Source organism: Gorilla gorilla, chromosome 19 (genome assembly GCF_029281585.2).
Source record: "Gorilla gorilla gorilla isolate KB3781 chromosome 19, NHGRI_mGorGor1-v2.1_pri, whole genome shotgun sequence".
Taxonomy (NCBI): Eukaryota; Metazoa; Chordata; class Mammalia; order Primates; family Hominidae; genus Gorilla; species Gorilla gorilla.
The window spans coordinates 89,812,789-89,832,313 of NC_073243.2; the positions used below are offsets into that span (position 1 = coordinate 89,812,789).

The 19,525-nt window shown below is 36.5% G+C and overlaps 1 protein-coding gene across 5 annotated transcripts in view; it reads left to right on the forward strand.

Annotated features, from left to right (window-relative positions):
* Window positions 1-19,525, forward strand: part of CDH12 (cadherin 12) — a 1,104,089-nt gene that overhangs the window by 768,634 nt on the left and 315,930 nt on the right. For all 5 annotated transcript variants that reach the window (XM_055367890.2, XM_055367891.2, XM_055367892.2 and 2 more), the window contains one exon: window positions 8,796-9,212. In XM_055367890.2, coding sequence (XP_055223865.2) covers window positions 8,982-9,212 — 231 coding nt within the window. In that variant the 5' untranslated portion in view covers window positions 8,796-8,981. The remainder of the gene's footprint in view (window positions 1-8,795; window positions 9,213-19,525) is intronic.

Here is a 19,525-nt window from a genome sequence, read left to right on the forward strand (position 1 = left end):
TTTTTGAGACAAAGTCTCACTGTGTCACCCAGGCTGGAGTGCAGTGGCATGATTGTGGCGCACTGCATCCTTTGCTTTCCGGGTTCAGGCAATTCTCCTGCCTCAGCCTCCCAAGCAGCTGGAACTACAGGTGTGTGCCACCACACCAAGCAAATTTTTGTATTTTTTAGTAGAGACAGGGTTTCACCATGTTGGCCAGGCTGGTCTCGAACTCCTGGCCTCAAGTGATCTGCTTGCCTCGGCCCCACAGAGTGTTGGGATTAGAGGTGTGAGCCATCACACCCAAACTTTTTTCCCCATTCTTGTCACATCACTTCTTGTAAACTCGTTCAGTGTCTGACAGAAAGTATATTGTACCTTATTTTAGCCATAACTGAGTCCCAGTTTCCCCTCTTCCGTACATCTTATATTAGAATAGTACACTTCTTACAGGTGAATAACCAATACTGATACATTGTTATTATCTAAAGTCCATATTTTCTTCAGGTTTCCTTAATTATTACCTATGATTATTTTAATATTCCAGGATCCCCTCCATTGCATTTAGTTGTCCTGTGTGCTTAGGCTCCTCTTGGCTTTGACAGTTTCTCAGATTTTTCTTATTTTCAGCAACTTTCACCATTTTAAAAAGTACTGGTGAGGCATTTTATAGGACATCTCTCAATTGAGACTTGTCTTATGATTAGAATGGGGTTATGGATTTTTGGGTGAAAGACCACAGAGGAAAATTATCAATTTCAGAATACACTGTCAAGGGTTTTCAAACAATGCAGTTAAAATCACACCACAAAAATAAAGATGTGATCGAATTTCTTTTCTCCTTAAAGAGAGAGATTCTGTCTCTTGCCATAAAGCACTGGAAAGATGTCCCATGTTGAGTTTCTTTTTTTTTAACATTTTTTTTTTCTTGGCTTGTAGGAGATACCAGTAGCAGCCATTTTCATTTCAGTTAAAACTAGTAGCAGCCATTTTCATTTCAGTTAAAATTCGGGCCGGGCACGGTGGCTCACGCCTGTAATCCCAGCACTTTGGGGGGCCAAGGCGGGTGGATCACAAGGTCAGGAGTTCAATGCCAGCCTGGCCAAGATACTAAAAATGCAAAAAAAAAAAAAAAGAAAAAAAAATTAGTGGGGCTTGTTGGCGTGCGCCTGTAATCCCAGCTACTCAGGAGGCTGAGGCAGAGAATTGTTTAAACCTGGGAGGCGGAGGTTGCTTGCAATGAGATGAGATCACGCCACTGCACTCCAGCCTGGGTGACAGAGTGAGACTCCGTCTCAAAAAATAATAATAATAAATAAATAAATAGATAAATAAATAAATAAATAAATAAATAAATAAAATTCAAATAGCATATTTTGGCTTCCTAACATACTTGAGAAGTAGGGAGTAGAAAGAATCTGGACAAGCCAGAGAGGCAGGATTAATGAACCCCATAAGTTAAGATCACTGAGTAATAATCACCTACAGACACCTCTGTTTTACTGATAAGAATTAGCAGAGATTGGTTTACTATGTCTGCTTCTCAGCAGGCAGTCTATAAAACAAAAGAGCGAGTGTTAAGGGTTTGCTATACCAGAGACAGAGTCATACTTCCTTTTGGGATAGGTTTAACTGGAACCAAAAAAGCTGCATTAGGGATGTATGCTCATTCCCAAGGCTTTTCAAAAAGTACCATGTTTTCCTGAACAAAGCTTAAAATTTGCATAACAGTGCCTGTTGAAACCTTCAAATAATTTTCCTGGGAGTCATATTCTTAAACTATCAGATTTGCTTGAAGTCTTTAAATATTTACTGATTATAATGCATTTCATACAATAGGAAGCAGAAAGCTTAATTTATGAAGTTAAGTCAAATAAAATAATGTTTTCAAGGTGAAGAATAACATTAAAAAATATAAAGCATATTGTTGATATTTTAATATTTTTTGGATTACGTAAGTTATGCTACCATTGATTTTTTTTTAATAATACGGAAAATAAAGCCTTCCCTTATATTGTTCAATGGGGATCACTTTTGATTACTATTTCAAATTAAAAGGCCACCTATTCACAAGAGGAGGTGGGGGAGGTTGTATTATTTTCCTTTTAAATTTTAAGAAGTGCCCTTGAAAAATTACTCCATAGAATATTAATTTAAAATAGACCACAAGCATAGTCACCATTAAAGAGTTCTCCAATATGCAGTTAGTATTAGAATGCTACCCATAATAGAGAACCCCTTTTAATAATTAACAAGTCTTTCAGCTTAATAAGTTGTCCCTGACAAAGAGAACCCTTTCAATGTAATTTATATTGAATATATTTGCCCTTTTTCAGGAGTTATTCTTAAAAGCAAACACTCCCCATTTAAATAAATAACTAGGGAAACCACAGCCTTTGTATATCTTTTAGCTTTGGAGGCACACTTCAAGGAAGTGTTACTGTCAGTGAGTATTTCACAACTAAATATCTGCTGCTTTGATATATGACCATTTAAAAAAAAAATCCCTCCTGCTAAAAGGGATGTTGGGCTCCAGAGAGTCATCATCCGAATTAAGAAGTCTTTGAAAAGTCACTCTGGCTCTACAAAAGATGAGGAAGCATAGACAAATATAAATATTTTATCACTGTACCTGAAATCAGGTATATGGAATACAACATACTTCTGGTGATGTCCTTTGTAGCAAATCTGTCTTCCTTAAGGTTCACATATTTCCATAGGGTACTGACCTCACAGAATAAGCTTTCTGTTCTTGCTTTTATAACAACACCATTGGTGCTGGGGCAAGTATACCCAGGTTGACGGCTTGATATAGTTTTTCCTTGTAATTTAGCCTGTGTTTCATGCCTGGGGGAGTTGTTTCCCTTTCACTTAAGAACTGGAGTCTTTCAATCTCCTTGCATTATTATTGTTGTGATATAGCACTTTAAAAGCTCCCTGGCTGACAACCGTGGCCAGAGTCTGGGATCTGCTGGGAGCAGCATCCTGTACTGAAAAGAACATTGGTTCATCTGTTCACTGAAGGACTGTAGTGTTATAGAGACTTGAAATGGATTTTAGGATTATAAAACAATGACAGGAGTGAGGAAATGCACTCACACACGTTCTCATTGAGGGATGAGATTGAAAAATATTTACTTAGTCATATTTATTGTATAGCTCCACAAATAAAAGTCTATTGTTGATTGTGTCCCCACAGTTCAAACACTACTTAACAGATAGTTACTTAGCATAAAACTATGTTGTGACTTCATGTAAAATGATACTTCAGATCTATCTTGTTCCAAAGTCAATATTTTTATTAATCCATTAAGTAATTTATTTTTAATAATATCAATGCCAGAAGCAATCCTCAAATGTAGAATTGTCAAGTAGGTCAAACAGGCTACCATCTCATCTATTGGACCCCAGAACTACATTCACAGTTCAAGCTCACTAGGAAGAGCTCCCTGGAACAGTTGGAAACCCTCATACCCTCTTTTCTGTACAACAGCTATTTCTTATCACTCAACCTGGTGATCGGTTTAGTGCCTTGATGGGCTGTTGGAGCACTTTCTGAATTTTCAGTCACTATGCAATCCTATGAGAACAGTGACCATGTCTATTATTTCCTACCTCTGCCTAAAATTATGTCCTTCCCAGATCTTTGTGGGTGGAAAGCTGGGAGTCTTGGATCTCTGGACTTCAGAGGAACTATATTGACCTGATAGCTTAAATCTCCTAATTTTACAAAACAGCTAAATGAGTCTGAAAGCTTAAGCTGCCCAGTATTGAAATACCTGCTTAGGTTTTCAAAAATAACTTGAAACTCAAGTTTGCGGGCACATATTCCTTGTTTTACTAGGATTGGAAACCCCTGATGTTTTGTGTATTTTTACATCTATTAACAGAGGGGCAACACCGTAGAGGATCCAAGAGTATGAGCTCTGTAGTCAGACTGCCCAGATTCAAGCCTGCCTGCTATGTACTAACATGTAGATCATGGTCAAGTCACTTAACATCTCTGTTCCTCCATTTCTTCTGTCAAATGGGTGTAATAATACCACCTCCTTCACAGGGCTGTTATATAGGCATAGAACATACAACACTGTGTAGAACATTGTAAGTTTTCAATAAAGGTTAGCTATTACCATTCAATGAATTATTCATTCAAACTTAACAAAGATGTACTTGGTGCCTACCATTTGCCAGGTGATAGTGTAGACCCCAGGAACAGAATGGCTGATAAAATAGGCACCATTACTCCTCCCTAGCTTCTCTTTATGCCACCACTCCACCCAGAAAAGAGTAAACAAATAATCACATGAGTACACTTCTAATATAAATTACTGTTATTGCTGTTATTAACATGAATTAAAACTAAGGAGTTTGGACTCAGGAAAGGAAGAGAATGGCAAGGGTTGAGCATGCAGAGGTCGATTATGCAGGCCTTGTTAAATTCATAAATGTCATATTAAAGTTCTGGATTTTAATACGTGCAAGGAGAAAGTTTTATGTTTTTAATTACATGTGCTTCTGCTAAGTGTGATATGCAAGTTTTTTAAAAGCTCTGCATTCTGCAAAATTCATATTAAAATAACAGGGCTCATAGAGAAAAAAGATACGTGCAGATCCCCAAAACTCATGCAATTGCCACTAGCAATCACCATCCCAATGAAAATATCAGCAAAAATAAACTATTGCTAAATAAATATCTAGTAAACATAAAATTCTACTCTTAAAAAAGAAGGTAATTTGATAACATGGATACAAGTAAAGTTCAGCCTACTTTGAGAGAGAAATGCATAAAAATCTGGAAGTAACATAGCACAGTATGATAGAATTTGTGTCCAACAAGAGCCAAAGTAAGAACAGAATGTGGGCCTGAGGGAAATGGGCATCACGTTCTACATTGCACTCCTCTGTGGCTCCAGTTAACTTCAGCTTTATTACCAGAGTTTGCATTTAGCTGCTGTTGTTTCCTGGTGCAAACTGTTTATGTGTTGGTGAATTGGCTTATGAAACAACACACAGTAGTCACCCCTTATCCTGCATCATTTTCCATGGTATCAGTAACCGGTGATCAACTGCAGTCCAAAAATATTAAATAGAAACCTACAGAAATAAACAATTTATAAGGTTTGAACTGTGCACCATTTAGAGTAGCATGATGAAATTTTGCAGCATATACTTCTGTCCCACCTGGGATGTGTATTGTCTTTTTGTGCAGTGGATTCAAGAGGTAGACACTCCCTACCCATAAGTCACTTAGCCTTCTTGGTTAGCAGACTGACTGTCACAGTATCGAGTGCTTATGTTCAAGAAAGCCTTAGGTTACTTAATAATGGCCCCAAAGTGCAAGAATAGTGATGCTGGCAACTTGGATATGCCAAAGAGAAGCCATAAAGTGTTCCTTTTATGTGAAAAGGTGAAAGTTCTTTACTTAATAAGGAAAGAAAATAAATCATATGCTGATGTTGCTATGGTAAGAATAAACCTCTCCATGAAATTGTGAAGAATGAAAAAGAAATCCCTTCTAGTTTTGCTGTCCCACCTCCCAAAACTGCAAAAGTTACAGCCCCATGATATGGGCTTAGTTAAGATGGAAAAAGTATAAAAGTATAAAATTTGTGGGTGGAAGACATAAACAGAGATGTGTTCTGATAGCTTCAGTACTATCCTTGGTTTCAGGCATTTCCTGGGGGTTTTGGAACACATTCTTCACATATAAATGGGGACTACTGCACTTTGCATGTTAAATTTATGTTTCTCTCTAATTACCAATCACTTATTCACTAACTTCTCCACACTATAGGCACATATTCTAGCACAACCAACAGATGGAAAGTGATGTGAGCGCATGGAAACTTCTACAAGATTACTCTGGTAGGGAGCCACAGCTCAGATTTTAGACACCTTTGACTTCTAAGCGAAAAGGAGAATTTGGACCAGACTGGCGGCAATGATGATGAATGTCGTCATATGTCCTACCTCAAAAATCTCTAATATACAATAAAAAGACACTTGTCTTGAGAGATGACCTTAGATGTCAGTGTTCTCTAAAGTCTGAGTGTTGATACCTCACATCCCCAAAATAGTGAAAGAAAAGGTTTAATAGAACAGGAAGGCAGAAATGCAACCTAATGGCATATTCTAGAGAAGATTTGGGAAGTCAGAGTTTCTGTCACCCATTTTTCTCCTTATATTTATCTCCCAATCTGAACTGATATGCTTGGAATAGGATTGGTATGAGTATGGGATGAAACATGGAAGAAACAAAAAATTTAAGAAATTAATACACCTTGGAGGTTAACCCTAGCAATTTAAACTTAAAAGCAAATGAGAAAAAAATGCATTACCATGCTTACACGTTATTGAAATAGATGCAAAAGATTCTCTGACTTTCTAACGTATTTTTACTGCAAAGGTGACGGAGTTCATGTTAGATATTTTACTTTGAATGTTAAGAATAAATTGTTTAAATAGAAATCACAGTTTGTGATTCAAACTGTATTGTCTAAATCAGTGCTGTCCAATTGAAAATAATTCAAAATGTAAATGTGAGTTGCATATCAAATGTTAATTTTCTAGTAAGCACATTAAAAAATTGGAAAGAGGCCAAGCGAGGTGGCTCACGCCTGTAATCCCAGCACTTTGGGAGGCTGAGGCTGGTGGATCATGAGGTCAGGAGATCGAGATCACCCTGGCCAACATGGTGAAACCCCGTCTCTACTAAAAATAAAAAAAATTAGCCGGGTGTGCTGGCACACACCTATAGTCCCAGCTACTCGGGAGGCTGAGTCAGAAGAATCAGTTGAACCCAGGAGGCGGAGATTGCAATGAGCTGAGATTATGCCACTGCGCTCCAGCCTGGGAGACATAGCAAGACTCCATCAAAAAAAAGAAAAAGAAAAAAGAAAGAAAGAAGCAAAATTAATTTTAATAGTGTATTTATTTATCCTAACATATCCAAAATATCATGTCAAGTGATAAAAAAAGATATGATACTTTCCTATTTTTTGTACTGTCTTTGAAATTCAACATATAATTTAAAAGTAGAGGACATCATGATCCCAAATTGCCAATTTTTAACTAAAAAGGCACATGTGACTAGAGGTTTCCATATTGGACAAGGCAGATCTAACTTAACTTTTTATAAATATTATTTTGTCAGAATGAAAAGATGCAAAAAAAGACAACTTATGGTTTTGTCAATATCAAACAGTTACAGTTACACTCTTATAAAGAAGAAAAAAATTTATATCCGGTTTTATTTTGTTTTTAGGTTTACCCTATAAAATACTTTCAGAGTATAACTTTTGGACACTCCTCATCTCACATCTTATCTCAAGTATGGTGAATTACTACTTCCACATTTAATGTTTAAATTTCAATATTTATAAAGAACTCATTAAACATTTTTATTACATTACACATAAGTGAATACACATTGTTCTGAACTGCAGCTGACTAGTTGACAAAAACACCGTGTTTTATAGACATTTAATTAAACATGCGTTGATTTTGATTTTAGTTCTCTTGTTTTGGAAGCATTATATATATTTTCTGGCTTCCAACATTTTTGGCCTTTAGAAACCTTATAGGCTCGAAGCACTGTGACCCTAGTGCCAAATGCATAAAATCACCCTTGTTCTAGAGCCACGTTTCATCATGCCTGCTTAGAAAATATAGGAATGCTTTTATTCCTGTAGACCTCAGTGCAATTATCACCTACAACAGACTTTTGCTAACATGGGTTTTACCCTCAGGATATTCTTGTTTGCCTTTTTTTTTTTTTTTTCCATTCACGTAATCTGCCCTCAGTTATTTATTTGACTGTTTATTTTTTGTTTGTGATTTTAGAGAGGCAAAGATTGTGTCTGTTTTTTTATCTATCACATAATTAAAGACAGTGTATTATAGACACTCAATGAATATTAGATAGGTGAATTTAAAAAGGCTTGTTATAAGAAAAAGCTCAAAGGTCATTTTATCTAAATGCAGAGTAAAAGCTCTGCATCTGGTAGGGATCCAGCTTTTCTCTGAGCTACACAACGTCTATAAAGTAATACTCACATTGTCAAGGTTTCTGGTATATCCAGGCTAGAGAAACATTTTTAAAGAAAATTTAAATTTATAAAGACTTACAACATTGTATCCGTCATTTACATTTTAGTAAGATGATTCGCTTTTCCATTTAATAATTTATCTTGTTCTTTAGATCATCTGTATCTTTCTATTCTCTAACTTCAGGAACTTTTTGCTTTTTAAAAATTGTTTTCTTTATTCTCTACATTGTGGTTCTTAATTTTGGCATTTTTTGCTCCCTAGGGGATATATGGCAATGTCTGGAGATACTTTTTTCTTGTCACAAACCAGATATGGGAAGGGGTGCTACTGTCATCTATTAAGTAGAAGAAAAAAGTGCTACTAGAAATCTTAAAATGCACAAAATAGCTTCCCAGCAATAATGAATTATCAACCCTAAGATGTCAATAATGCTGAAGTTGCAAGATCCTACTCTAACTTAATAGCTCACTTTAAAATAGTGGTCTGTATTTTTCTCCTTAAAATGATTTGCCAATTTTTTGAAAATATCATTTCTGTTTATAATGCACTTTTTGCTTCATTGTAACTAATATTTTCTCAAGTCTGTGAAAAACTCAGATAATTTATCCAAGTTAAAATGTTGAATAGCAGTGACCGTTTACTAATATAATTCTTTTATAGTCTTTCTTCTCGGTTTCCTTAAATGTTGGCAGATATAATGAGAGTTGTGATGAATATCATCATGCAATTTTATTAATTTAATGTATCTTTGTTAATCTATTTCATAGGCCCCTTTAGATGGAATATAATACAGCAGAAGCCTTTTCATCAAAAGGATTAATGCCTGCATCATCATTTCTGCAATAAAACAAGAAGCTAAGTGGTGGAGGCCACAGACACCTCAAACCTGGATTCCACAATTCTACGTTAAGTGTTGGAGTTTTTATTACTCTGCTGTAGGAAAGCCTTTGCCAATGCTTACAAGGAACTGTTTATCCCTGCTTCTCTGGGTTCTGTTTGATGGAGGTCTCCTAACACCACTACAACCACAGCCACAGCAGACTTTAGCCACAGAGCCAAGAGAAAATGTTATCCATCTGCCAGGACAACGGTCACATTTCCAACGTGTTAAACGTGGCTGGGTATGGAATCAATTTTTTGTGCTGGAAGAATACATGGGCTCCGAGCCTCAGTATGTGGGAAAGGTAATGGCGTATTTCTTTTGACAACCACTTGATAGGAAGGGGGAATATGCATTGTGTATTTTGTATGGATGTTTTGCACAGGAGTTGAACAAACCAGTGACTAGAACACTGGAATTGAAATCCAAGAGACCTGGTTTATCTTCCTGACTCGATGGCCCGGGTAAGCTTCAGAATATCATTGAAACCCTCTTTGCTTTAATTCTTCCTGATTATTTTAATGAAAATAGTATATATTTCGTTCAATTTTTGACATTCTTTGCTGAAGACATGAAGTTAAAATATGAAAATGTTATTAAGCATAATTATAACCATAGTTAGAAGTATAGTATCAGTATAGTTATATCATTTTTATTGCTCACAGCCAAATTGGAGATGTTTAGCAATAAGAGACACAGAGAAGAATCACCAGACATAAATAAAGAATTGGTGTTCTTTAATGACAAGAATGTATTTCTTCTGCTTTCCCGTTAAAATGTGATGTGCCATTTGGATTGTGGTTCTGAAGTATTCGATTTGGCTTGCTTAAGCTTTATAAATAATTTATATATTTTCAGCAGATGTTTATAAGTGTCTTTATGGCTGAAGAAATAAATTTTGGAACCCAAATATGTACACATCAACAGAGCATGCAATTTAAATATCTTATTGCAACTTTATGGAAATTTAATTTTTTTCACAAAATACTTGGTGGCAACTATCTGTTTCAGGACAGTTATGTTTTACTGCTTTTTTTTCATAAAATTCTTTTCACCCATGTCTAGAACAGTATAACTTTTCCACCACACCAAAAAAAAATTTCCCCAAAAATAAGTATTATATTTTGTTTTGATTTTGTGAATTCTTTTTAAGTTTTGTAAAAGATATTGCCATGGGTTTTGATAAAGAAAAATTGATGCTTGAGGAGAGTTTAAAATAAATCCAAAGTCATAAATGGAAAACCATCATAGGAAGAGTGTTTGGAAATGGTTACAGAAGATCATGACTCTTGAGCAGCAAATCCCTTGAGCTTTCTGAAAACATAAGCTAAAGAGATATATAATAGGTTGTATGATTCCAATATTAGGTCCAAGGAGGAATATTCATTTAAGATCTGAATTATTTCTACCACATTTAAAATAAATTACGTTGTGGAGATGTATTTAAAGGATATTAAATGATACAGTGGAAAAGGTCTTTAAATAGAATCTTTGTTGAAAGGGACATATAACCAGAGTTTCCACTAAGGCATATGTGGTCCCAGACAAATGATTTTTGCAGGGCACCTATCTATGTTTAAAAATTGAGTCACCCCAGATCAAATCAGTCCATAAGTACCATTCTGGTCATCCAGTCTCAATGATCTTACAAATACACATGCGCGCACACACACACACACACACACACACACACTGCCATTAAGCAAGAACTATGAACTATCTCCTTTACAGGCTGCCTACCAGGAGTCAGGGGCTGTTCAAGTGGCACTGGGCCAACCTCATAGTGCAATCCCTAAAGATCCACAGGGCACTTATGAACCTGTAGGTTGAGTAGAATGTCAAAGTGAGCCCCAAACGATAAATGGACACTGAGACCCAAACATTTACAGCCTAGACCAGAATGACCTTCTCAGATCACATTGCTGCCCACAGATAGCCTTAGTCACATAAAAGGTCTTGGAAAATTTTGAGGAAGTCACTCCAAAATATGGAAGTCCCCGGAGGTTACTGCATAAAGCTTCTGCTTGTATAATTCCTCAAATATGATCGTGGAATATAACAATCACTAACATTTCTATGGTAAGATAATTTCATGTGGTTCTCCTATACTTGTTTCTTTTGATTTAATTTAATGTAAGAATGGAATTTTGAAATCCAAGACAAATGGAAGGGTAACATAGTCTAAAACTCTGCAACATAGATATCAGTTATTTCAACTCTGTTTATGACAGAAGCTAGACATCATATTGAGGTTCCTGACAAATTCTGTTTTTGATTAGAGAAGATCGATAGACCTCAATTTCCAGAATTGGAGGTAATAAAGTTGAAATTAGGTTAAAAAAATAAAACTGACATTTATTAGAACATAGATAGCAGTAGTATTTCATCTCCCCAAACAGTCCATGGGATTGTATATGCAAGTTTTTGCTTGATACTCTGAAATTCCACTTTATAATTGCTGTAACAGTGTAGAATTCATCCAGTTTATTTAAAAGAGGAACTAGTATTTATAAATGTAATTAAAAAGGAGTAAGTCTAACATCTAACCTATTATTACACTTAACCAGCATTATTTCCACTGGTACAGGGCTCCACATTGATAATGGATAATGAACATTCATGGTTCTCAAGCAATGTACATTTCTAATGCAGATGAAAGAGTGGATGCCAAGGTTTCTTTTCCATCAGGAAACTAATTAAATTTTCATTAACTCTGTCTTGATGCTTCTAGATTTGAGAATAGAAATATGATAACATGGGGACCAATTTAATCCATTATATATGTATGTATAAACATATAAATATATTTATGCTTCCACTCATTCCAGAAAGACTTTGAGATTACTCATAGAAAAGGAAAGTATTATAAATAATATAGAACTCAGAGCAAAGGAAAAGGGCTAATGCAAAAATGCCTAGGAAAATTATCAGTTGTCTACAGTTCACCGTTGGACAACTTGGGGGTTTAGGAGAACTGACTTCTCCCCAGCACAGTTGAAAATCCAAGTGCAACTTTTGACTCCCCCAAAACTTAACTACTCGTAGCCTGCTGTTGACCCAAAGCTTTACTGATAGCCTAGTCAATTAAAAAATAATTATATGTTAGAATACATATAACATAAACATGTTATGTTTATATATGTATATATGTATTATAGACTATATTCTTACAATAAAGGAATCTAGAGAAAAGAAAATGTCATAAAGAAAATCAGAAGGAAGTCAAATACATTTACCATTCATTAAGTGGAAGTGTGTCATCATAAAGTTTTTTTTTATTATTATACTTTAAGTTCTAGGGTACATGTGCACAACATGCAGGTTTGTTACATATGTATACATGTGCCATGTTGGTGTGCTGTACCCATTAACTCGTCATTTAACATTAGGTATATCTCCTAATTCTATCCCTCCCCCCTACCCCCACCCCACAACAGGCCCCGGTGTGTGATGTTCCCCTTCCTGCGTCCATGTGTTCTCATTGTTCAATTCCCACCTATGAGTGAAAACATGCGGTGTTTGGTTTTTTGTGCTTGCGATAGTTTGCTGAGAATGATGGTTTCCAGCTTCATGCATGTCCCTACAAACGACATGAACTCATCCTTTTTTATGGCTGCATAGTATTCCATGGTGTATATGTGCCACATTTTCTTAATCCAGTCTATCATTGTTGGACATTTGGGTCGATTCCAAGTCTTTGCTGTTGTGAATAGTGCCACAATAAACATATGTGTGCATGTCTCTTTATAGCACCATGTTTTATAATCCTTTGGGTATATGCCCAGTAATGGGATGGCTGGGTCAAATGGTATTTCTAGTTCTAGATCCCTGAGGAATAGCCACACTGACTTCCACAATGGTTGAACTAGTTTACAGTCCCAGCAACAGTGTAAAAGTGTTCCAATTTCTCCACATCATCTCTAGCACCTGTTGTTTCCTGACTTTTTAATGATTGCCATTCTAACTGGTGTGAGATGGTATCTCATTGTGGTTTTGATTTGCATTTCTCTGATGGCCAGTGATGATGAGCATTTTTTCATGTGTCTTTTGGCTGCCTAAATGTCTTCTTTTGAGAAGTGTCTGTTCATATCCTTCACCCACTTTTTGATGGGGTTGTTTGTTTATTTCTTGTAAATTTGTTTGAGTTCATTGTAGATTCTGGATATTAGCCCTTTGTCAGATGAGTAGACGGCAAAAATTTTCTCCCATTTTGTAGGTTGTCTGTTCACTCTGATGGTAATTTCTTTTGCTGTGCGGAAGCTCTTTAGTTTAACTAGATCCCATTTGTCAATTTTGGCTTTTGTTGCCATTGCTTTTGGTGTTGGAGACATGAAGTCCTTGCCCATGCCTATGTCCTGAATTTTGTATTACCTAGGTTTTCTTCTAGGGTTTTTATGGTTTTAGGTCTAACATTTAAGTCTTTAATCCATCTTTAATTAATTTTTGTATAAGGTGTAAGGAAAGGATCCAGTTTCAGCTTTCTACATATGGCTAGCCAGTTTTCCCAGCACCATTTATTAAATAGGGGATCCTTTCCCCATTTCTTGTTTTTCTCAGGTTTGTCAAAGATCAGATAGTTGTAGATATGCAGCGTTATTTCTGAGGGCTCTGTTCTATTTATCCTCATCATCTTCACATTGCATAGGCTGAGGAGGAGGAAGAAGAGAAGAAGGATGTTCTCGCTGTCTCAGAGGTGACAAAAATGGAAGAAAATCCACATAATGTAAACCTATGCAATTCAAACTTACATTGTTCTAAGATCAACTGTACTATCTTTAGCCATGAATATGACTTTCTGGTTCTTGGTAGAAAGAGCATATATGTATATTTGTATAGTTCCCATTGTGAACTCCACATTTTTAGGGACAAATTGGTTTTCTTACATTCAAATCTAAAAGAATGTATTCATGTAGAAATTTGTAGAGGCAACTGAGTGACTTGGGTGACATTAGCTTCAACAACCATTGTATTTAAAGAATCAGATGTTCATGTTGATATCCTTGCAAGAAAGCACAAACTGTGCTATTACTTGAACAAAAATGTTACTTTACTTTGTATACAAATAAATCACAAGGGTATACAGAGGTAAAGCTTTCCTCAAGTACACACTGTGAATTTAATACATTACCTAGATAAGTATGTTTTCATACTGTACAGTAAGAAATAAATTAACTTTATCTGCAAAAATTTGTACTTCATATGTTACCAGTTGCTCAAACTAACCACAAGCAAAACACTTGCATTATTACAGACATACATATACACATGCACAAGTGTGCATACACACACCAACATGATTTATGCTTATACCAACATGGATAATTGCAAGCCTGTATCTGTGTGGTACTAAGTTTTTTCATAGCCTCCAAGTTAGGTATCCAGGAAATGCTGCCTCTTTTATCCCTGAAGAATAATTTAGGAAATTGAGTTGTCATTTCAGATAAATCCCTGTTAGCAGCAATTCTTAAATCTAAACTGTTTAAAAGGGCAAAAAATAAAGAAGTAGAATATATATAAACCCTAGTTTCAGAGACATCCATTTATTTAACCTATTTCTGATGAAGAATGCATTACAACTGAGACAGTATTAAGCCTATAGGAATAAATGTAACTATGAAGGCCTGTAGATTACAATTATAAAAGTTAAACTTTATTGAGTGCTTCCTTTGGGCACAATTTTAATTGCTTTATAGACATATACTTACATATCTGCAAAAGAGCATTATGACTGATCTTCTTATTAGTGCTATTTTACATATCAGAAAACTGAGTCACAGAAAAGTTAAATGACTTCCCCATATCTCAACACCCAGTGGATGCTTAAGCTAACATGTCAACCAGATGGTCTAGCTCCATTGCACCAGAAAATATCATGGTTTATTATCCTGCCAGGCTCTTAAATGCTAACAATCATTTCAATACTCTATTAAACTAAAGTGTTATAATAATAGGTGGGAATTGAACAATGAGAACACTTGGACACAGAAAGGAGAACATCACACACTGGGGACTGTCATGGGGTGGGGGGAGGGTGGAGGGATAGCATTAGGAGACATACCTAATGTAAATGACGAGTTAATGGGTGCAGCACACCAACATGGCACATGTATACATATGTAACAAACCTGCACATTGTGCACATGCACCCTAGAACTTAAAGTATAATAATAATAATAATAAAAGCCTAAACACACACACACACACACACACACACACACACAAGTGCTATAATAGAAACACTGTTAGGAAATGTCTATGACTCCGTCCAAAAGATGGAGGAATTCAAGAAAATAATCATAAATGAGGAAGTACCTGAGATGAGTCTTGAAGGATGATTTAATTTTTCTAGAAGTGGTAGTATGGGGAAAAGTTTTTGTAAGCCCTGAGGCTTGAAACTTCAAGGTGAGCCTAGGTAGCCATATTTCAGTAAAGTCAGATAGTCAGAGTGTAAAGCCAACTACTTAGAGTGAATAAATACAGAAAGTATGGAAAGGTTCAATTCTCATACCCAGATGAGTAGTATTCATTCTTAAAAGTATAAAGACCCATAAAATGCCTCGTTTGGGGATTAATGTTAATGGAATTGCAATTCTAGAATGACCGATCAGACAGCCAATTAAAAGATGCATTGAAGACGGGGAAAAAGGTGTAGAGATAGGGAGAGCATCTGCAGGAGAAAGTTACAATAGGCTTGTGTAGGAAGTACAATGAAGGAAATGGGAAATTAGAGTAGAATATTTGAAAGGTGAAGAGATAATGAAAAATTTCAAGATTCATTGATCATGGCAATGTAAAGGATGAGACAAATTAGAGAAATATTATGAAGGCAAAATCTGCAGAAATTAGTGGGTAATTGCATACAGAGAATCAAAGAAAGGAAGAATAAAAAATGACACAAATTTCTGACTTCTGTTTTATTAGCATCCCTTGTAGATTTGAGACTCAAGTAAGAAATGAAATAATTGGTGTTGGACATCCTATACCGTTAGTTACTTACAAGTACACAGGTGAAGTATATCATAGATATTTACATACATTAATCTAGTGTTCGAAGAGAGTAATTGGAATACAGATGGTAGTTAAAACCATAAGTGGTTAATATACTCTAGGGAAAATTACAGATAATTTAAGAGAACCCTGATTTTTCATTGCAAAGCAGATGAAAAAAATTAGATAGATCTAATTAGTAAGAGGCAAAAGGCAAGCATTAGTGTCATGGAAGATAAACCAGGAAAAAGTTTTAAGAATAAGGAATGACAACAAATGTTGAACTCCACAGGCCAAATTAAGTAATGACTTAAAATGTTCCATTGATTTTGGTAACTAGTGATCCAGAGGTGACTTTTGTCAAAATAGTTTTAATGGTTTTGTCTAAAGCATAAAGAAAGAAAAAAGAGATGTGTACAGCTCATAGATGATATTTCAAAAGCATAGATGAAAGAGACTGAGGAATGCCCTGTTGATATTCTCAGTTTAATCCTACAGGTATTATTCTAGTTAGGATTCTCCAGAGAAACAGAACAAACAAGACATGTATAGAAGTAGAAAAAAAGAAAATATTATTTATTTATTTTTAATTTTATGCAAACGATTTTATTATTATTTTTAAATTTAATTTAATTTTAAATGCCAGGATACATGTGCAGGACCTGCATGTTTGTTAACATAGGTAAACATGTGCCATGGTGGTTTGCTGCACCTATCAATCCATCACCTAGGTATTAAGGCCTGCATGCATTAGCTATTTATCCTGATGCTCTCCCTCCCCATCCACCCCTGACAGGCTGCAGTGTGTGTTGCTCCCCTCCCTGTGTCCATGTATTCTCATTGTTCAGCTCCCTATTATAAATGAGAACATGTAGCATTTGGTTGTCTGTTCATGTGTTAGTTTGCTGAGGATAAAGGTGTTCAGGTCCTTCCACGTCCCTGCAAAGGACATGATCTTGTTTCTTTTTATGGCTGCCCAGTGTAATTTATAAATTCAATTCTATTCTCATCAAACTACCATTGACATTCTTCACAGAATTAGAAAAAAACTGTGCTAAAATTCATATGGAACAAAAAATTATTTTTAAGAAATTGGTTCATGCAGTTGTGTAGGTACAAGTTCAAAATCTGCAGTGGGGCCTCTAATCGGATGACCTGGGGAAGAGTGCCATTCTGAGCCTGAAGGCAGTCTGCTGGAAGAACTCCTTCTTGCTCAAGTGACATCAGTCTTTGTTTTGTTAAGGTCTTCAACAGATTAGGTGTGTCCCACCCACATAAGAGAGGCTAATCTATTTTACTCAAAGTTCACAAATTTAAATATTAGTCTTATCCAAAGAACACAGAAACACCCATGATCATGATTGATCAAATATCACACCATTGTAAGTCCACCCTTTGTCAACTTGGCACCCGTCCACTTCCCCTTAAACCATGTTTAATCACCAAATAGAGATAATAACAAGGTCATACTTCTAGCAGGATATAACTGTCTTGCATGCAACGAAAATGCACAAACCTTTTTTCTCAGAAAAGAATGTAAAGTCCTTGGGTTTACTCATCTTGATGTCCCGCAACTTGGTGTAAAATTAACGATTTTTAAATACCATGATATCAAGTCAATACATTTTGTGTTCCATGATAAGGGGATAGGAGAGGGAAGAAAAAAGATATTAAATATATCATATTTAAAATAAAATAAGGAAGAAGTACTTGTAATGATTATAGCCCTCATTTCCATAACTGGTCATGTATCATAGCTTGTATTTATAACTGCCTTTTTCCATTACTGATTTTGTATTACCTTTGCTGTCAGCAAGCAACTCAGCTGGTAGTGGCTCTTTACCTTGTGGGGAGACACAGCCTTAATTTCTGAAGGGTCTGGTCTAGACCGTTACTAGTTCTGCCTAGATTGGTTTGTTGTAGTTTTCCATTGACTTTAATCACAGGGCAAGGTAATATAAGGGGTGCCCTAAGGACTCTCCAATATTACAGACACACTCTTCCTTGCATCCATTGTGGGGTGTCAATCCAATTTTCCATTGGCACTCAAGATCAATCACCCCAGACAGCACAGTAATTTCCTTCCTTACCTGTTGATTTAGGGGAATGAGGAACTCAGAGAGGCTGGGTGGCAGTCTCAACTTCCAGTTAAATGGAACTATTGTTTTGTGTCCTGGTGGAAACATGCCTCCTTCTGGAACTAAGACCTCTAGACCTGCATAGCATAACGCCATAGGGTCAAGAAGCAAAATTTTTGCTAATATGTCACCAGGAGTAATAGTGGTGTCACACTCATTTCTACCTCATAATTGCAGACCAGTCACTTCTGGCTTGAGATTTATTCCTGGCTATGGAAGAAATAGTGCCATATATTGGATGCTGATTCAGAGCACTTATAGTCTCCTAGAGACCCCCTTGCCCCAGCCCTGCAAGGGATTGGCACCTATCTAGCACTGTAACTGAGGCTTCACAAGGCTATTTCACCCTCCCTTCAAGCCAGCTGCTTTGGACTGGTGGGAAACATGGTAAAACCAGTGAATTCCATGAGCATGGGTTCATTACTGTACTTGATTTGCTGTGAAGTGAGTGTCATGATCAGAAGCAGTGCTGTGTGGAAGATCAGGATGGTAGATAAGGTATTCTACAGGTCACAGATGGTAGTTTTGGCAGAAGCATTATATGCTTGGAAGGAAAATCTGCATCCAGAGTGTTTGTTCCGGTAAGAACAAAATGCTGCTCCTTCCATGATGAAAGTGATCAAGTGTAATCAACCTGTCACCAGGTTGCTGGTTCATTTCCTTGGGGAATGGTGCCATATTGGGGATTTACTGTTGGTCTCTACTGCTGAAATGTTAGGTCTTCAGCAGTGGCTATAGCCAGGTCAGCTTTGGTGAGTGGAAGTCTGTGTGTTGTTGGTCTCATGCCAACGTGGCCCCTTTATTTATGAGCACGTTAAATGATGACAGGAGTGGCTGCTGGAAGAGGCTGACAGGTATCCACAGAATGGGTTGTCCTATCCACTTGATTATTAATATCTTCCTCTGCTGATGTTACCTTTTTGTAAACATTCCCATAGGATACAAATATCTTCACATTTTTTGGCACATTCTGAGGGCTCCATCCCTATACCTTATCTCTTCCCCAGAACTCTTTGTCATTAATGTTCCAATCATGTCCCTTCCAAGTCCCTGACCATTCAGCCAACTCCTTGGCCACAGCCCATGAACTGATATATAATCTCATGTCTGCCCATTTCTAATTCTATGCAAAATGAAAAACCAGGTGCACTGCTAAAAGTTCTGTCCACTGAGAGGGTTTGCAGTCACTGCTGTCTTTCAGGAATGTCCCAGAGAGCCTATAATACTGCAGCTGTCAATTTCAGATGGTGCTTGCTTATCATGAAGAACCACCTGTGAAACAGGCTCAAGGCTTCTCTTTCTCTCTCAGCTGATAGGGAGCACGTGATGAGGCCATAGGTACAGGCTTGGAAAGAGAAGAGAGTGTGGCAGGAATGGGGGCATTTGGGTCTCTTCTTCATGTCAGTTACTTGTGCATCAAGGGCCTGCTGAGGCCTGATCTTATATATGCCACTTTCATTTGATGATGGGGTAGTGCTGTGCTTACCTAACT